The sequence below is a fragment of the Bactrocera dorsalis genome, chromosome 3 (genome assembly GCF_023373825.1).
Source record: "Bactrocera dorsalis isolate Fly_Bdor chromosome 3, ASM2337382v1, whole genome shotgun sequence".
Taxonomy (NCBI): domain Eukaryota; kingdom Metazoa; phylum Arthropoda; class Insecta; order Diptera; family Tephritidae; genus Bactrocera; species Bactrocera dorsalis.
In genome coordinates, this window is record NC_064305.1 from 78,742,660 (window position 1) to 78,764,240 (window position 21,581).

The window sequence follows — 21,581 nt, forward strand, 5'->3', positions numbered from 1 at the left end:
AAAGCGATTAAAAGCTGAGTTTGCAAGTTAATTAAATTTCTGCAGCTTAATTTAAGCATTATTGGTGCGTTTAATGCGTGTTGACACACATGCAACAACAAGCGTGAGCATAACTGCACTTTTACAAGCGCTTTGTAAATATTTAAGTTGCGGCGAGGTGCAACAAATGTGCTGCGACATCAAAAGCTGCACTCAAAGCGCCTACAACAACGCACATTTTCTATAACCATGAAGGCACTAAATGCATATTATACTGTTATATATACCTATATATACATTTATATATATGTATGTATATGTATATACACGTGCGTCGTTTATTTGTAGCTTGACTGTTATTGCAATTTGCTGCTAGCTTTGTGCCGCCAAATGTGGCACAGTGTGTCGGGCGGGTCGTGCATTTGCAATAAACATACTTTTTGTTGTTATTGCATGTTTTTTGCATTCAATGCGTGCGTGCGCTAGTAAATAAATTCATACATATATGTATATATACACACATGCAAACATATGCCAAGTGAAAATACAGCAAAAATTTGCAATTGCAATTAAATGGAAAGAAGAAAAAAATAAAAGAAAATTAAAAAAACGCGTCACAGCACTTTGTGTTGTGTTGTTGTTGCTTTTTTTGCATACGTTGCAAAGTGGCCAGACGCATGCATTTGTATGTGCGCTCACTCTGCCACATGTGTGTCTGCATGTGCCTGAAGTGAATGTCTTGCCGCCAGACAAATAGGCGGCTGTGGCAGACATAAATATGTATATATCATACATATGTATGTATATGCACATATACACATATGTGTATTCATAGCAGGAGACTGGCTCGTGCTTTCCAAACCCAATGCATGTCTGCAAATATAAGTTTGTGCATGTATGTATGTGTGAGTGTGCTTGTATGGTTTCTAAAGTCGATTTGTCTGTTGGTTGCACGTAACTGCACTTTGACTTTGTTTGCCTGCTATACCGTTAACGCCGGTTTTGGCACGTGGGCTTGATAAATTGGCTAATATGTCTGCAACTGGCGCGTCTACCGTTAATTTTTGGTTATGATTGACGGGAGTTGTAACGAAAGTGGCGAAAGTTTATTTCAACTCATTGCCATTCAATTTCCATCGATGGAGTTGACCTTAAGAAAATGCAAACAAAAAAATAATAATAATATTGAAACGAATTTGCGCAAATTGTTAAATATAAAAAATAAGATTAAATATTCACTTGGCTTGGACCCAATCGATAATACTCTTCACAAATACAAAAGTCTCTATAAAAGAATTTGATGTTCCATTTGCATGGCTGTTTTATGCCAAAGTGTTCCGATATCGACACGCACCACCTCTTCGTCGATTTCAAAGCTGCTTTTGACTGCACGAAAAGGAGCTGCCTTTATGCCGCGATGTTTGAATTTGGTATCCCCGCAAAACTAATTCGGCTGTGTAAACTGACGTTGAGCAATACCAAAAACTCCGTCAGGATCGGGAAGAACTTCTCCGACCCTTTCGATACCAAATGAGGTTTCAGACAAGGCAACTTCCTATCGTGCGACTTCTTCTATCTACTGTAGGAAACATTTTCTATAAGAGTATACAGCTCCTGGCGTACGCCGATGATATTGATATCATTAGCCTCAACATCCAGCTGTTAGTTCTGCTTTCTCCAGAATGGATAAGGAAGCGAAGCTGATGGGTCTGGGAGTGAACGAGGGCAAGACGAAATATCTCCTGTCATCAAACAAAGTCATAATATCGAAGTTATTGATAATTTCGTCTATCTTGGAACCAGTATTGACACCAACAACAACGTCTCGAAATCCAAAGCAGAATAACTTTGGTCAACGGGTGCTCCTTCGGACTGAGTGGGCATTTAAGAAGTAAAGTCCTCTCTCGAGGAACAAAGATCAAGTTCAACATGTCACTCATCATCTCCGTCCTACTATATCGTGCAGAGGCATGAACGATGACAACATCTGATGAGTCGGTCTTGGGAGTTTTCGGGAGAAAGGTTCTGCGAAAGATTTTGTGGTCCTTTGCGCATTGGCCACGGAATATCGCATTCGATAGAACGATGAGCTGTATGAATTATACCGCGACTTTGACATAGTTCAGGGAATTGAGGACAGCGGCTACGTTGGCTAGGCCATGTCGTCCGAATGGATGAAAACACTCCAGATCTTATAGTATCCGACTCAGTACCCACCGGGGAATGCAGAAGAAGAGGAAGACCACCACCAATTTGGTAAGGCCAATTGGAGAAAGACCTGGCTACACTTGGATTATCCAATTGGCGCCAAAAAGTGAAAGGAAGAATAACTGGGATGTCATTGTAAGCTCGACTATAACCAGGTAAGCGTTGAAGAAGAAGAAGAAGAAGAAGAATTTTAATGCGATTCTGATTGAACCATACCATTTTTTACACTGGAGAAATTATTTCCACTCATTTTACTAACATATCCCATTTCTTAAAAAAAGAGTTTCCCTTTTCTTTAAATAATTCCGCCTTATTCACCAAAGAAAATAACTTTCTTCGGATTGATTTCTTTCTATTATAATATGTAACAATAATGATATCAGCTATTAATTAATTGTATTGAAAGTATATTTAAATTTATCAAAAAGAATCGAAAATCACCTAGAAAAATTGTTTCTCTTTAATAAAATGCTTGTGCGCCTAAAAGCACGCCATATGCTGTAAAATATAACTTTATTTGACGCCAGCGATAATTTGCTACACAATTTCAAATTTCGCACTCGATTAAGCAGAAGTGATTTTTCGAACTTCAAATGAAAAATATGACTAAAACACAACACGTAGAACATGTAACTTAAAGTATAATATACACACAGGCGCTTAACAGCTAAATTGCTGTTCTTCTATCTGCGTGTGTATTAAAGTGCTTAATATGTATAGGCAGACGACAAAATCTACGGAATTCCAAAATAAACCTGCGCACACTGTGCAACATCGATTTTGACACTTCATCAGACATGCCAAGCAAGGGAGACAACGAATGGGTGGTATGACTAAGCAGATTTCACCTCTTTAGGCGTCTCACAGCAGCTATCTTGTACGCTATTTATGTGAGCTTGTGTATGTGTTCACGGAAAACCAATGCCAAAGCAGACAGGGACAATTGTTTTGCGTGCTTTCATTTATCATTTGCTATCTAAATGTATGTCGACACAATTAATGTGTATGTATGCATGTTTGAGTATGTTGAGTGTGTGTATGTATGTGTATAAATATTTACTTGTTTGTAGATATATAAAAAAAAGAAGAAACGATTACTTCCGTTGCCTTATAGTTAGAATACCCTTTGCAAATAACAGAGTTTTCCTTTAAAAACTTCATTTGGAGGGTTCAGTTTGAATGGCAGCTATATGTTATAATAGTTCAATCTGAACGATTTCTTCGCAAATTGTAGGGTTGTATTGAAAAATGATTTCTCTCGAATTTCAGAAAGATATCTCGTCAACTAAAAAAGTTTTTTATAGAAGGACTTGATTTTGACCGATCAGTTTGTATGGCAGCTATATGCTATAGTCCTCCGATCTGAATAATTTATTCGGTAATTGTACCTTTACCTTAGGTAATAGTCTGTACCGAATTTCGTGATCATATCTTGCAAAATAAAAAAGTTTTCCATACAAAGACTTGATTTTGATCGATCAGTTTGTATGACAGCTATATTATATAGTAGTCCGATCTGAAAAATTTTTATATAGATTGGACTATTGCTTTGAACAATTGTTCATGCAAAATTTCGTGAACATATCTTCTCAAATCAAAAAGGTTTCCATACAAGGACTTGATTTTGATCGATCAGTTTGTATGGCAGCTATATTACATAGTGGTGCGATTCGAACAATTTGGGCGGAGATTAGACCATTACTTTAGGCAATTAGTAATGCAGAATTTCGTGAACATATCTTCTCAAATAAAAAAGTTGTTCATAGCACTTAGATTTGGTCGTCTAAAGGCTGTTTATTTTTCTTTTCTTGGGTCTCTGACTTTCTCTTCAGTATGTTGCAAATTTCATGAAAAACTTAATTTACCTTGTGCAGGGTATAATAAGTTCCAACATTTTTCGTTGCAAATATTTATACTTGATTTGTATGTGTGTATGTATCTGTGTTTGCTTGTATATATGTATATGTGTGCGTTTGCTTTCTTGATTGGCGAATTGACCCAAATATTTTTCGTGCTTTTCTGCAGTCGCAAGAGCTTTTCATGTGTTGGTATTTCGTACATTTGTCTGGCATGCTTGCTTGAGGGTGGTTTTAATCGCCTAAAAGTATGCTATGCATGCGAGTTAATAGTAATTTGTTTGACTTTCATTGAGAAGATTTGGGCTTTAGGCAGCATTTGTGGTTTAACTGAATACACAGATGGTTTCGGTGTATATTTACATACATACATATAAATGGTTATATGTATTTATATATGTATGTATGTATATACTTATTTTATAAACAACCCTTACTAAATAAACCAGCACATGCAAACAAATTTATATTACTAACAACTCATCATTACTCCTCCATTTGTAGATAAAAAGACGGACTCACAGCTTAAACAATATTTGCTTCCAAATCCTCTGTTTACTGCCAGGCTTCAAGTAAATTGAGCAGCAACTTCGGTTCAGCTGTCCAGAAGTGCGTGTGATCTAAAGCAGCTGTGTCTTTGGAAGACTCGTGACTGAAGTGCGTGTCAAGGAATCAAATACAATAACCACAAAAAGAATTTCTAAAAATTTTTCACACACAACGGTGCATAAGTGTGCGTGTTTTGACTAAAGTGGCGGCAAGCTCGAATATCAAGTAGATTTGTAATCAACATACCAAACAATAGAACGGTAAAGTAATAGGCAATTTGTGTAAAATAAATAACGGAAGTGTGTGACGGAAGACGCGCTACCGAAATGGATCACTAAATAGGAAAAAAGAGTGGAAAAACAAGAGAGAGTGTCGTGGAGCGACATATACTGCCATTAGTAAATCATAGCTCATCCATAACAGGGGCAATTTTTACAACAACACGTAAAGCAAATAAAAACAAAAACTAACATGTTTCTGCCAGTTAAATCAAATATGTAAGTAAATATAATTTATATTTTTAAAAAGCAACTTTTTTTCCTATTCACAAAACATTAAAATTTATGCATAAGCTCAAAAACTCACCCTCAAATCGCTCTAACCAAGCCAACTCATAACACTTACTCAAAAAGTTTTCGACTTTCCACCCCAGAATAATTTATTCGTGTGGTAGAGCGCTCTTTTTTATGCAGACAATGTTCCGTTTGGGGCTGGGTGTATCGGCTTGTCGCCTAAATCACGGATTTTCCATGTTACAAGCGCCGCGTGGTCATTACTGTCGCACCACAAAGCACTGCACCCTCAATATTTATTACACACATTACCCTACATATGAGAACGAAAGTATTAAGTACTTACTTTCGGGTGAAGACATAAAAGTGTAACTGTGGCAACACAGTTAATGTGGCACTCATAGGGAGTTGGTAATGTTCGAGCATGCACATTACGGTTTATGTCGATGTAAAGTATTGACTGCAGTTGGCAAGCCGTAAAGCTTCTAATAACTGTGGGTGTCCAGTAGGAAAAGTTGTGCGTTGCAGTTTCTAAGTACAACTGACGCCTAATATAAGGCACATAAATAGTGTGTTCATGTAAGCGAGTTTACATCGGGTCCTTATAAGAGTAGATCAATCAACTATACACGTACTTTTAGAAAATGCGGGCCACATTTAGTGTGAAAAAGGAAATTTTCGGGAATTAAAAGAAAAAATACGGAATTTTCTTCTACTTTATAAGCGAAGCACCACTTACGCGGTTATCGCCGCGTGTGAAATAACGGCCTTCTTCCTCTGAGTGGTTTGGCGTCAATTGGAGATTCCAAGTGTAGCTAGGCCTTTTCAATGAAGTGGCGGTCTTCCACTGCTTCTACCGGCAGGAACAGCGTCAAATACTCTCAGAGCCGGAGACCTAGCAAGCGGACACACCATCTCTTAATTCGCTAAACTATGTCAATGTCGACTGCAATATTCGCCGGGGCTGGAATGATGAGAGACTTGTAAAGTTTGTTGTTTGTTCATCGAGAGTGGACTTTACTTCACAATTGTCTACTCAAGCGAAGTAGCACCCCTTGGCAAAAGTTATTCTGCGTTGGATTTCGATGCTAGCGTTGTTATTGGTGTTAATACTGCTTTCAATATAGATGAAATCATCCATAACTTCGAAGTTATGACTGTCAACAGTGACGTGGGAGCCTAGTCGGAAATGCGACGATTATTTGTTGGAAGACAGGAGATATTTCGTCTTACGCTCATTCACTACCAGGCGCATTTGCTTCGCTTCTTTGTCCAAGCTGGAAAAAAACAGAACTAACGGCACCGTTGTTGAGGCCAATAATGCCATCGGCGTACGCGTGGTATCAAAGGCTCGGATACGTACTTCCTGATCCTGACGGAGCTTTGTATTGCGCAACCTCAGTACACAGAGCCGTATTAGTTTTGAGAGATACCAAATTCAGACATCGGTGCATAAAGGCAACTCCTTTTCGTGCTGCCAAAAGTAACTTTAAAATCGACGAAGAGGTGGGTGAATGATGAAGTTGTTAATTTTCCTTACTTAAGCCCGCAGTGATAAGGTCCAATGAGTTTGTTGACGGACGGCTTTAATCTTGAACACAGTATGCTCAATAGAGAAGACTTATCCTACAGTAGTTGGCTCAGTTTAGGGGGTCTCCCTTTTTGTGAAATGGTATTAAGTACTTACTTTGGATTGGTCAAAGCACATTTGATTTCCAATCGTGGACATTTCTTCGTCTGACCATATTCTACAAAGAAGCTGATGCTTGCTCCTTATCAGTTCTTCGCGGCCGTTTTTGAATAGTTTGGCCGTCAATCCATAGATCCCTGCCACTTGTTCTTCAGACGGATAATTGCTATTCGAACTACCTCATGGTTGGGCAATGAAACGACTATTCCATCGTCATCGATTGGGAAATCGGGTTCACCATTTCCTGATGTTATGCTTTCCATCAGTCACTAGTTCACTGCTTTAGGTTCTCCAGTAGTATGCTCCGTTCGTAAAGCCTTCTGTAAGTCGCCACTTCTTTTCGTAGAATTTTCAAGTATTACCTCGATCGGCTAGCTTGCCAAGCTCTTCATGCTCACGCATTTCGGCCTCTTTCTTTTTCTGTCTGTAATAGTGTCACGCTTCCCTTTTCAACTATCGGTATCTATCCCATCCCGCACGTGATGTGGTCGATTGTAACGTTGCGAGGTAGGCTTTCTTTCCACTGTGACATGACATTCCTCATCGTATCAGCTGTTCTTTTGCCTTTTCCAAAAACCAATAGTTTCGTTTGCAGCTTTACCTAAGTTCAAGCCAATAGGTACCGAATATGTGGACCTCAGTATCTACAGTTTTTTTTTGACCGAAAATATCGGTCAGTGCATGGGATATACAATTGAAATTCAGAGAGAATCTTTTCCTGGCAATACTAACTCTGTATACCGAAAATGGTTTGAATCGGATCAATACTTCCCCAAGCCCCATATACCTCAATGAAAATAAAAGAGCGTATTTTACTAATAACAGTGTATCTTTGTACCGAAAATGGATACAATTGGGCAAATACTAGACCCAGCCCTGATATACATAACTAATATTATAATTTTCGAACATCCGGCTGACTTTACTCCATTTGATTGGTGATTGCATGTGAGGTACTTTATGAAACCCAGGGATTTTTTTTTTAGTATATGGCAAGTTAATAATATGGACATGGTAATACGAGTAGTTAATAGATAAAATCAGGTCGATGCTAACCCAACTCCCATATACTACTTATATTGATTCTCGTTTTTCTAATAAACCTTATGTTGAATATGTTGGTCAGTATATGAGTTATATATAGAATATGTGTATATAGCATTGTTTAGATTCCGGTCCTCTGGTTGACGTTTTAAAGTATAAAATGTTCGGTTGCATCCAAACTTAGCCCTTCCATGTTTATATAATTTTCTATCTATACATATCTATACATACTTCCTTCAGACTACTCTCAGTACTTTCTATGCTCCCCTTACTAATTTTTCCATGTAAACATTCCTGCAAACTCGTAGCATTAGAATTCCGCATAGTAAATAATTACATTATTCCACTTGAATTAAAGTGAAGTACTTTTAACATGAAAATGACGCCATCCGAAACATTTATCAACTTTGCTCTTTGCCACCCTGCAAATAGAATTTAGGAAAGCAAAAGTCAACACAATAACCAAAACATTAATGTCCGTTGCTATGCGCATTGGACACCCACAATTTCTTCCTCCTACCCTTCGGCAGTGTCTTTTTTGTGCCTTTTGTTGCATTGTTCTACAATTTATTGTCAATTTTTCTGTCGCCCAGTTGTCTCGCTGTTACTGCTATTTGTCTGGCTTTTGGTCTGTTGACAAGCAAGTAAGCGTGCTTTTAGGCGTTAACGACTGTTGACAATGATTTGAAACAATCAATGTGTCTTGCTTTGGGGCTAAATTTGCTCAATGAAATTTCGTATTTTGAGGGATTTGTTGGGTGTGCTTTCCAATAAGAATATTGATATGTGAGGAGTAGTTGAGCTATATTTGTTCCATAGAAAAAATGAGATTCAACCGAGAAAGTACCCCCAAGAAGGGTCTGAATATAACTTAGAAGCAATATATCCATACAATCTTCCAAGTGTTCTCAATTTATTACTTAATTCTGACCCAGATACAACCGAACAACACCGACCCACATATTATCACTTAAAACTATTAATATAACCCATCAACTACTCAAATTGCATTCCACTCAATAAAAATCTGCAATGCTTTTCAAAAATAGAAACGCAAGCTCACTTCATCACTTGTCAATTGCAAATGAAAATGCCACATTCGGAAAATTTCATCATGTCCAAATTGCCACTTAGTGAAGCCGAAAGCACAAAATGAGCAACCAAATTACATTTGAAATGTGCTCTAAGCCACTCGACAGCGCCAGAATCAATCATGCAAAGCCGCAAAATGTTGTCACTGAAAATCCTACAAAATCACAGGCCGTGACGGCAAGCGGGAGTGGAAAAAGCGGGAGTCAGACGAGGCGAACAAGTCACCGTGTCCGCAATCACTGCCAATTCACTGGCAATTTTCTGCATTTTTACATATTTACACACACGCTTCTACTCGCTTGTACCGTTATATGCGGTGGGCAGGACTATTAATGCAGTGACACGGCAGTAAGCCAATACAGAAGATGGCCTAAAATCTATCTACATATACAAGTATATGCTAATGGGAGGCCGTCAGACACCGCAAAGCGCCAATGCCGCAGCACAGACAAGCGGCGCGCACACACACACAAACAGTACATGTAACCCGGCGTACTTATACACACATAAATCATGCAGAATAAGCCAGACGAATTTTTCAAGTTGATTTGGCAATTTGTTTTGAATGCAAAGTGGAAGCTTGCCTCACTTTGTTTTCTTCTTTTTATGTTTTATTTTCCGTGTTTTGTCTTGAAAACGAGTTAAATATATTCAGCAACACTTGGTGTTGTTGCGATAAGATAATCCTGCCTCAGTGAAAAATTGCGCATTTAAGAATAGTTGGCGGTTAAAAGTAAACAACCGAGACGGGCCGGCAGCCAAAGAGGTCAGCTTTGGTCATGTGAGTTCAGCTCAGCTCAGGTCAAGCACTTTCTTCGTTTACTGCGGATGAGTTGACACGGCGTATACGCAATGTTACTTATATACATATATGTATATGTATTATTACCATCTGAGCAACTTTGACCCGCACTGACAATAAAAAACAAAATTTTTATTGTTTTATCTTTAAAATTTACTAGTGAACCAATAATATGCCAGCGCATAATTTGATTTTTCCGCCATTCGCTAGATTGTGATAAAGTTACTTTGTAAAGCATCTCTTTTGCGATCTTTTTCCTGCGATCAAAGTCCTTTTTGCAAAAGATTCAAAACTTTTGTGAAGCAAGCATTGCCACTCTTCAACAAAACGTCAAACAAAATGGTTGGGTCGATCCCTAAGAGATGTTGAGATCCTCTACCATCTCTTTGTTGCCCACACGAAGATTTTCAAGCTGTTTTTTTACAATCCTCGTAGCGTTGGAGTTATCAAAAGCCTTTCACACAGTCAACAACACAACCATACTTGAAGACATCGAAAAATCTACGCTCCCCCAGGGTTGAAGTGGTGGGCTATAAACTACCTTGAGCGGTCGGCAATCATCCGTACTGTTTCGAGGTGAACACTCTAAGTTGAGAAGAATTAAACACACAGAGTGGTGTCCTCTCCACGTTGCTGTTTAACTTTTACATCTCGAAGCTTCCTCAACCACTAGATGGAATTTCTATCACCAGATGATGCGCGATAATAACGTCGGGCAATGGAATCGATGGCATGTGTTCAAAATTAAATGGCTATCTCTCCGACTTTTCTCGCTTCGGGGAATAGACATAGAAAGCAATCGTCGGCCGATCCTTAACTGCGCCGCACAAATATGGTCGCCAAGATGCAGTAAAACGTAAACCAGGAAGCTTCAGAATACTGCACTCTGGACTATAAGTAGATGCCTCTTGATGCCTACTATCGAACATCAACACAGTGAGGCCTTTATACTCGGAGCTACGTCGACGGCATAACACAATAAGACGACCAGCTTACGGACGCAACTAACTTCCGACATGCACTGACTTCCTCTCAGTGAATGGCGTACTTAGAATCAACGAGCTCGAGTTGCCGTGAGAATCGAGAGGGATCCTTGTGCAGCTTCATTCCGGATACTGTAGCAGATTAAACTCGTACTTATCAAGAATCGAATCCGACATGCAAAATGTATGACCGCCTGAAGAGAGGTAATCGCACAGAAGCCAGCCGAAGCGACTAGCTTTGCGCAATCAGAGTGGAATTGTGTTCCATCAGAACAACACCGAGCCATTCTAAAGAAACACTTGTCCTACATGGGCATAGTTGCTTGTACAAACTGCTAATTTAGCGACATGGAACCGGAAATTCCAGAACACCTTATTCTAGATTGCACATCAAATTATAGAAGCAGGCTCAAAACCCTTGGATCCATCCACGTGGACAGGGATCACATCCTCTCTATCGCGCCCAGCAAGGTTCTAATATTGTGTTCAGAGTGATGGACCTTTGTGATCACATGTGATACAGGAGAGTGCACAATAGACCACAGATCGCAGTGCAAAACCTCAATTATTTTCTATGTATTTACCTACTCATATCGATAGTGAGTTGTTAGAAGTTTCGCAAGCTTAGTGACTGCCTTTTCTGTCCAGGATGAATAAAGTCAATAAAACTTGTGAAAATCGACTGTTCGAGTTTCTTGCCATTACTGGAGGTGTTTCTATTGGTCGCAACGGTGCATCATTCCTACTGTGCTAAATAAAACCTTAAATTGCAAAAAAATCTATGTCGAATTTCTGTCCAGTACAAATAGGCCCTATATTTTTAATAATCTTGAGTAGTCCCCAAGGAATAATTCTTAAATTTCCAATTTTTCCCTCACAAAGTAAAAAATTGATAGTATTGGTTTGAAAATTTAAATATTTCTGTTTGTATCCTTTTAAATATTTGAAAATAAATTAAGAAGAATAAAATTTTAATGTTAAATTTTTAAAGAGCAAAATTGAAATTTTTCAATTCAAATTTTTCCCACAAAAAATATATATTTTATAATCCACATTTATCTATAAACCAATTGACAGTCAAGCCATAATTTTATAGCACATAATCCGATTCCTTCGTAAACTCATTATTTAATATCGTAAATGTCTAAGGCGTTTACCGCCAGCATCTTTTTTATGGCCTACGCTTTACGACTTCTTGCATAAATTTTAATATCACATTTTTTATGTGTCTTCCTTGCGCTTCTCTTTGCAGCTCAACGGAGAATAATTCCGCGGGTGGCAACAATGAGGATGTCACCACCACCAGCAACAATTCCACACAAACACCAAGCGACTTAAGCCCACCGGGTCCGAATGAGGAGGTCTTGCCGCAGGCGCATCATCAAAATCCCGGCCACTGCATCGCCTCCTTTGCGGCCATCAATCAAATGCGCAACAACACGCAGGTGTGTACTTACAACAACTCAACACTATACATAACTGTAAACAGAAGTTTTTAATTAGTGCACGGCTAACTGTTAAAAGCAAGCCATTAGCATACATGCAGAAGCAACAGGCGCTGGAGCGAGTGAGTGACGCGGACAGGCGAAGTAATTAATCAAAAGCAACAAAACAAAAAACTTTTGCTTTTGATAGACAACTTTGTTGCTTTTCCTATTTTTTTCGTTTTTTTATTTTTATTTTTATTTTTTTGTCGTTTTTGTTATTCATTTCTCCCCACCGTTTTATTAATTAAGTTGTGCTAAGCGCTGTCCGCGCGCTGGTGGCTCACCGGTGGCGAAGTCATTGCTCCCGCACATTTGAATTTTCCACCACGAATTTGTTGTTTTTGTTGAAATCATTGAAGCGCACGCAAGTGTCACGCACTCGCTTGCTTATTGGCGCGCCGCTCCGCCAGCTCATTGAAGTTTCGCATAGAAATGTGAAATTAGAAATTTTTCGCAGCTCAAGCGTCACTTGTTGTTTTTGTTGTATGATATAATGTCGTATATGTTTATTTTTTAATATTATCTTGATAATTCGTTTAATTTGTGACAGCCCGCAGTCAATTGCGCGTACATAACTGTGCAATATGTGCTGAGCAGAGAAGCGTAACGCTTAGCAACGCTTAGAGAGGTAAAGCGTTTTGCTGGCGCACGCTTTCAGGTCAATGAAACGTTTTAGTGTCGTGCAAATAAAATTTAATAATTTAATGAGTGAGTGTGAGGCTGGAAACAGTTACTGAGTGAAAATACAGTCATTAATAAGATGTGAAAGAATAAATTATGAATTATCGGCTGTGTAGTTTATACCCCTCACGGTTGTTGTTTGAAAAAATATTTTTTGAACGCATTTAGTTCAGTGATTAAAAGATCCAAATTAGGAGATTAACTAATTTTTCACTATCCGTCCCTTATACCAAATTGCGGATGAGTGCTCTCAGAGAACAGGAGTGCAAGTTCAGTAGAAAATCGTTTGGCTGTCTGTTATCGACGTCGAATCTTCCTTATCTTTGTTGACGTGCGTTTTTTGCTGCACAGAGGCGAGTGCGAAACTTGGCTGCAACAAGATAGTGGTCCGAGTCGATGTTAGGACCTCGGAGCGCACGCACATCTAAAACACTGGCGACGTGCCTTCCGTCTATCACAACATGATCGATCTGGTTGGTGGCTTCTCGATCCTTAGACATCCAGGTAGCTGGGTTAATTTTCCTATGCTGGAATCTACTACTACAGACACCATACTTCGATCAGCCTCAAGCCATTTGGGAATGTTTCATCATGGAGGCTGAATTTACCGACCGTTGCGCCAAAAATACTTTCTTCGCCCACCCTGGCATTAAAGTCGCCAAGCACGATTTTTACATCGCGGCGGGAGCAGCTTTCATAGGTGCGCTCATAGAAGACATATTTGGTCCCATCGTCAGGGCGTGGGCGCAAATCAGCGATATGATGAAGAACTTCGCTTTGATGGGGATTGTGGCTAGATGTTCATCCACAGACATTCCATGTGCATGCCCATACATCGTAGTCCCAAATGCGTTTGCAGTAGTCGTCATCAAACTTATTTTCTGATCCGAAACTGTTTTCTTCTTTTCATGAGTGTTTTTTACGTGGAGGGTCGCAAACCCTGCGCACAACTGGGAAGGCATGTTTCGCCTTCTCACTTTAGCTCACATTCAAACAGATGTTTTTTTGGCTACCCAGAGGAAACTTGGTCTAAGACCGGAAATCTTGAGTAGCTTAAGCCAAATATAAAATGATCGTTTCTAGTAACTCCCAAGTGAATGCCGCTCAGAAAACTTTCCTAATTTACATGAACTTCCACACATTACTCCATCCTCAAGGGACCGCCCTCAAAGACGGTCGATCTCTCGCGAGCCCGTTCGAATGATTTTGGGAATGAAACGCGTTCTTGCTCGATTTGTCCCGATAAACCAGATTTTTTTCCGAAAAGGTCTTTTTGGACATGCTTGATAGTGCAAATTCCAATCCCACATTCATGTGAGCATAATAACAGCCGATGAGACATGGGTTTATGAGTTTGATATGGAAATGAGTCCACAATGAATCGGAATGAAACACGTTTTCAGTCAATCGAAGATATTAAACAAAATTCGCTGAAAGGCCACCCCAAAAAGGGCTTATGAAAAGTGTTTCAATGACTGGAAAAATCATTGGTGAAAGTGTATTACATCTGGTGGGGATTATTACAGTTTCCGGCTACTTTTTTGTCGCAATGTATATTCAAGAACATACAAAAACATAAATGTTGATGGAAACTCGTATCTTGACGTATCAAAAATATACATACAGTTAATCGGTTGATAAATGTCCAAAGTATTGAAATCAAAAAAAAAATATGAAAATCGTCTCATTATGGGTATAAGTTCCCAAAATTATAAATATTGATGTTTTTCTCCAATTCACTTAAATGTCAAGTGTCGCTGGCGCTGTCTTTACGCCTTAAGTGTCGATCCACTTACGGTCTTAGCTCCGTGGGTAAGCCAATCAAAAGTACTTGATCATTGCGTGCGCACAAAAGGAGGACAACGAATAGATCTTTGACTTTAATTAATTACACAAATTGTCAAGCACTAACCGTTTTACTAAACATAGGCATTTACCTACATGTCATGCGCATATTTACTTATTTATTTTTGGATATTGCCTATGTCATGCTAATATGTTTATCAAAACGTATGCTGATTGCGCAAATAAAAGCAACAACTTACTGTCTCACAGTAGATGGAATTACGTTAAATAGGAGGTATAATAAACTTTAGTTACTTAGTGGAACTTCAAAAGAATTATATTTTATTGACGGTGAGACAACGATGCCGTAAAGACACCAAATGATCTACAATAGGTTTAGATATCTCTTGGATCATCAAAGTCTTATTCCAAATGAGATATAAACAACAAGCATACTTTTCTTAAATTATCGTACCGAGTCAATTGACCGGGCCAAAATGTAAAATTATTTGCTCACCGAAGTGTGCTCTCAATAAATCCTTTGATTGATGTACTGTGCGGAAGTGATACCGTCTTGTTAAAACTAAATATCGCCGCGATCATTTGCTTCAATTTCAGGCATCAAATAGTCGGTTATCATGACGCGGTAACGGTCCACATTGACGGCTACCTTCTCTCCGGCATCATTTTTGAAGAAATATGGACCGATGATTCCATCGGCCCACAACCCACATCAAACCTTTTTTTTCTGAATGAAACAGCAGCTCTTTAGGTTGCTCTTCGTCCCGAATGCGCCAATTTTTCTTGTTTACATACCCGTTGAGCTAGAAATGGACCACAATGGATCTTCTTGTAATTTTTCAAGAACGAAGCAATGACGCTTGGGAAGGTCGAGTGGCTGTAGTTCTTCCACAAACTGTATTTTGTACCCTTCAATTAAAGATCTTGACGAAAAATGCGTCAAATCATTCCATATGTCAGTCCGAGTTGCTGCGCAAGGCACCGAATCGACTCTCCACGATCTCCGTGTACACTCTCAGCTACGACTGTTATATTTTCTTCACTGCGTGCGAGATAAGAACGTCAGGAATGCTGCCGAATTGACAGTTCTTTACTGGATGGAAATTAGAGTCCGTTTCGATTACGAAATTGCGACTGTCGTGAGGATAGATCGAATTCGGCTCTTCCATATTGGTGATACATATCTTTAGCTGCTATACTGTAGCGGTCGCGCTTTCTCTTTCCCACTCTCTCGTTTGCTGATATAAAACTAAAGGGTGATTTTTTAAGAGCTTGATAACTTTTTTTTAAAAAAAAAACGCATAAAATTTGCAAAATCTCATCGGTTCTTTATTTGAAACGTTAGATTGGTTCATGACATTTACTTTTTGAAGATAATTTCATTTAAATGTTGACCGCGGCTGCGTCTTAGGTGGTCCATTCGGAAAGTCCAATTTTGGGCAACTTTTTCGAGCATTTCGGCCGGAATAGCCCGAATTTCTTCGGAAATGTTGTCTTCCAAAGCTGGAATAGTTGCTGGCTTATTTCTGTAGACTTTAGACTTGACGTAGCCCCACAAAAAATAGTCTAAAGGCGTTAAATCGCATGATCTTGGTGGCCAACTTACGGGTCCATTTCTTGAGATGAATTGTTGTCCGAAGTTTTCCCTCAAAATGGCCATAGAATCGCGAGCTGTGTGGCATGTAGCGCCATCTTGTTGAAACCACATGTCAACCAAGTTCAGTTCTTCCATTTTTGGCAACAAAAAGTTTGTTAGCATCGAACGATAGCGATCGCCATTCACCGTAACGTTGCGTCCAACAGCATCTTTGAAAAAATACGGTCCAATGATTCCACCAGCGTACAAACCACACCAAACAGTGCATTTTTCGGGATGCATGGGCAGTTCTTGAACGGCTTCTGGTTGCTCTTCACCCCAAATGCGGCAATTTTGCTTATTTACGTAGCCATTCAACCAGAAATGAGCCTCATCGCTGAACAAAACACGCGCGCGAAACACATTTCGAACCGAACACTGATTTTGGTAATAAAATTCAATGATTTGCAAGCGTTGCTCGTTAGTAAGTCTATTCATGATGAAATGTCAAAGCATACTGAGCATCTTTCTCTTTGACACCATGTCTGAAATCCCACGTGATCTGTCAAATACTAATGCATGAAAATCCTAACCTCAAAAAAATCACCCGTTAGAAGCTTTTTCATGACAGAACTCGTACCCGGGGGGTAATGACTAATAAAAAAAAATATTTATGATATTATTCGGAAGATTGAATGTAACCTAGTTGCTGTAGTTTCAAATAGGTTAGGTTAAACTGCTAGGCCAATAAGCCATCCATTTTGGTCCTTTGCGATACCAGATGGAGTTCAGTACCTAGGTGCAAGTAAAGGTGTAGTCATCCTTTAGGATGCCTTCGCTTGAGGTGAGTTTTAACAGTCTCTGCAGCCCGGCTATCGATACCTCCTCCATCTATCGGTATTGCATATACCACTACATCACAGTGGCCGAACTCTATCTCTCCCTCTCTCGCTAGCATAATATTAGCATGTCTCAATAAATTCGTGCCCATTTAACTCATTTTTCAACACACTGTGCACTTACTATGTGAGCACTACCCACAACCGCAAGCCTGCTTTCGAGCCCATAATTATCTCGAATCAAAAACCAATTAGGGACAATTTAATTGTGATTTTTTTCTGTTTATTTTCTTATATAAATATATTTGGACACGCAGCTGCCTTTTATGCTGACTTGAGTAGGCAGCACATACAAATAATATCAGCAAATATCTAATTTGCGCATTCACTTACAAGCATTGCTCAGAATCTGTGATATAAAACTCTTGCGCGCAATCATCGTTACCGCCTCATAAATAATAATCATCATCATTGCTGTCGAGCTTTGATTGACATCTTCACGCAAACTTCAGCTGCACGTGGTCCCCAACTCTGACATAATAATACACTGGCATTCATTACATGCACACACACACGCGTACGTGATATACAGTTATGAGCAGCTCAAACTTTGCCGGCAGCAATTTGAACGAACTTTTGGCTGGCGGGGGCGTATGAGTGCTCTGCGCACTTTGATCAACTTTTTTCGTGAGAATATTTCTTATGTAGGTTGTAGTTGTTGTTGTGCTGTGTTTAATATATCGCCAGTGGTTTCGACAATTGTAGGCTCCAATTACAGCTATTTATCGTTCGATGGTAACATGACAACTATAGTATTGGTTATAGTATATAAGTATGTGATTATATACGAGTATGTATACAAATATTTTTATATATGTATACTTTACATAATATAAATATTTGTTGCGAATAGATGCCCAGCCTACATCTCTTAAGACCGTGTTTACATTATTCTTAACATTTTATTGCCTCCATTGCTATAGATTGTTACGTGTGTGCTTGCAGTGGGCGTAGTAGGCGTAATGATGCTTGCCAACAGCAAATTACAAGAGTGTTTTGTTAAGCTTATTCAATAGGGAATAAGAAATTTAAATGGCATTTATATATTAGGATTATTTTCTTTCCTAACCTAACAGTTTTAAAGACTTGAGGTTTCTTTAAGAAAAAGGTAAAAAGGTTAAAAATCCCACCGTGTAACAGTTGTCGAAGTAGTTTGAAAGCAAAAAAGAAAGAGTAATCTCAAAACTTCCTTTTGCAGATCCTGCCTTACGAGCCTTCAGCCACCCAAATGAATTATCTATCATATAAATAATACACAAAAACAAAATTTGATGGGTCCAAGGGGGATCTTGACAGATACTCCAGATCCAAATACGCTTAGGTATTGTCCAGATATTATTTTGAGATTTTATTGGTAGTGCCATTCTTTAATTCAAATAGTAATACCTTCAGTACTCATTTAGCATGCTCTGAACAAGTCGTGAGCTGCTTCTCCATCACCAAGTATGTTAAAAGGGTTACATATTGGGTTGTCAAAAAAGTCTTGCGGTATTTTTATTGAATCAATTCGTGTGACACCCATACATCGAGCTTCTGAGTGACTCCAAGCTTCTTCAAATGGTTTATAACGGTTTGATGACTACTATGCCGGTCTCTTTCGACCAATTCAGCGATTTTATTGCAATTTTCGACGACAGGCCTTCCGGAGCGTGGCGCATCTTCGACCACCTCTACACCAGAACGAAAACGTTGAAACCATCGTTGTGCGGTAGAAATGGAAACTGTATCGGGTCTATAAACTGCACAACTTTTATTGGCGGCTTGAGATGCATTTTTGCCTTTATCGTAGTAGTACTGTAAAATATGTCGTATTTTCTCTTTATTTTTCTCCATATTTGCGACGCTATAACTCACGAACGACTTAAAAGAAACGACAATCAATCAAACACATGTTAGCGCGTGAAATGAGCAAAAAGGTATAGCATGACCCGATGCGACGAATAAAACTAGAACTACGCGCCAACTAGCGAAAATACCGGTTTTTTGACAAACCAATATTTACCAAGTCTATGATTACCCGATAAATGTATCTAAGAAGATCGAATGAAAATTTGAAGTCGATCGGATCATTCGTTACTGAGAAATTTATCTCACTGATTTTGAAAACAACCTTTTGAAAAAACTCCAATATAATTTTTGGAGCTAATTACACTAAGTTAAAAAATTCATACAAACATACACATATCTTTGGTATATCAACTACTAATTTTATATAGGATTCAACCCATGAGGCTTTTTCAAAGTCACATTGGCTTCTTTGTGATAAATATCTTCGGATCTCTGTCAAAACCAATTATGGGCTGACATCTACCGGAACATTGATCACAAATTATTTAGATTATGTTATGACTGCGACATGATTTTCTCACCCAACAAAACTTTACCTGGTGACATAGGCCATAATAAAATTGACCTTAATGTTTTTCGTATGAAAAAATATACCACAACATACAATAAATCAAATCAACAAATAATAGATATTTTATTACAATTAGTTGATAGCATAAATTACACTACTCAACAAATCTGACGGAAAAATTTGCGAATGATGCGCTAAGAGGTCTGTGGGGTGTTTGAGCCGTCCAGTTATTTTTGTCATTTTACTAAATGGTGGTTGTTTTGAACCCTACACCCGTCAACGACAATACAAAAACTCCGACTTGTTAGGATATTTTGCGTATAATTTTTGATTTAACAACCCAAAATTAGGAAAAGACAACATCGAATATCACAGTCGCAAAGTGACTGTAAACTAGTGTTATTAATTAAAGTACACCTACTTGTATTTATAAAGAATGGGTATCCTATGTACAAGATATTTTTACGTTTTCTATCCGCAAATTTGTACCCAACTGCATTTAAATCTCTCTACCGTCATGTGTGCGGCGTTAGGAGATTTATTGTGGAAGAACTAAGTGTTCGGTGTATGCTCGTCACAGCAGTCGTCGTTCATTACCACGAAAATGACTTAAACGTTCGACGCCCTGCAGGCAAAATTTCATGCAACTTGTATGAGCACTTGATCCTTTGAGTATAACAACTCGCATGCATCGCTAAGCATAACTGCTCTTGTATTTCCGTTGCCGCATGATAGGGAAGGCAGACATATGTAATCGTCGTATATTCATACACACATATGTTTTTTTTACAGCTTTAGTCGGATCCCTTTACTAGTGATACAAGGTTCAGCTTCTATATAAATGTCATTAGTTGTTGTTATTTATACTTCTGAAGCAGCATAATCGTTAACAGCGCTTGAATACCCTGTATAATTAGACAATTTTTCGCTTACTCGTATTAAGCTCCCTTGCCGTCCTCTGCAAGTTAAACATTTCCACTTTCTGTCTAAGCAATTTGTAAAATTCCTTTGGGCTGTTTTAGCGCCATGACGCACATACTCACTGTCGGCAGTGCCGGTGAGCGCAAAAAAAGGCAGAAAACTGTCTACTGCCCAAAGCACTCATGAAGATTAAAGTTATTAAAACTCATAAAATATTTATTGGAAGGAGTGACAATCAGCCTTTTTTCCTTTTTCTGTCACTTTTGCCTTCTTGACTGTCAAGGGTAAAAACTTTTTTTAATTTTTAATTTTTTCTCTTTATTCATAATCGTAAAATATGTTTTTCTACTCAGGATTCGCATGAAAATTGTAGGTATAAATTTAGTATTCCGGGCCGTTGTGAGCCCAGAGCAAGAAAAACATTAATTTTCTGGTATAAATAGATCTTTATCTTCATTTTTATGGGTAGATTATATGGCATCTGCATGCTATAATGGTCCGATATCGGCGGTTCCGACAAATGAGCAGCTCTTTTACAGAAAAGGTCGGGTGAAAAATTTCAAACCGATATCTCAAACACTGAGGGATATTTATATATATATAAATTTTCCTGCAGCTAGTAGTCGTCCCACCGATTTTGCTGCGGAATTTTCTGCGAAGAGGCCTATAGGTTGCAGGTTTAGTACCAGTTCAAGAGCCGCTTTGGAGTTGTTATAAAAGCTAATGTTGTAAGAGCCTCTGAGCCCTTTCCACTGGCTTCCGGTATGGCGGATTTCCGTACCCCTGTAACAGTAGCTGCGTAACACCAGTGAATGAAAGAGAGAGAGAGAGTTGTGCCGAGCATCTGCCTACACGTACATAGAAGATTGCTGGCTTTTCTCGCCCTTTCTCCCACGTTGTGTGTCCACGGTAGTTTGCTGTCCAAGACTACCCCAATGTACTTGGTGCTGTCCTTGAGAGAGAGAGATGTGGCCCATTTATAGAAGGGAACCTCCATAGAGGAATTTTGTGCTTTTTTGTGAACACAAGCAGATCCGTTTTCTCCGAGTTAAACCCCAGACACGCTTGCGATGCCCAGTCCTGGGCTGTATTGAGAGTGGTGGTCATAATACTGGTAATGGTCTGTAGACACCTTCC

At 38.9% G+C, this 21,581-nt stretch overlaps 1 protein-coding gene across 1 annotated transcript in view; it reads left to right on the forward strand.

Moving 5' to 3' along the window:
- Positions 1-21,581, forward strand: part of LOC105234251 (kelch-like protein 17) — a 60,622-nt gene that overhangs the window by 28,426 nt on the left and 10,615 nt on the right. The window contains 2 exon segments of the mRNA XM_011216542.4: positions 4,548-5,089; positions 11,968-12,160. Of these exon segments, the coding sequence (XP_011214844.4) occupies positions 5,064-5,089; positions 11,968-12,160 (219 nt within the window). The 5' untranslated portion in view covers positions 4,548-5,063.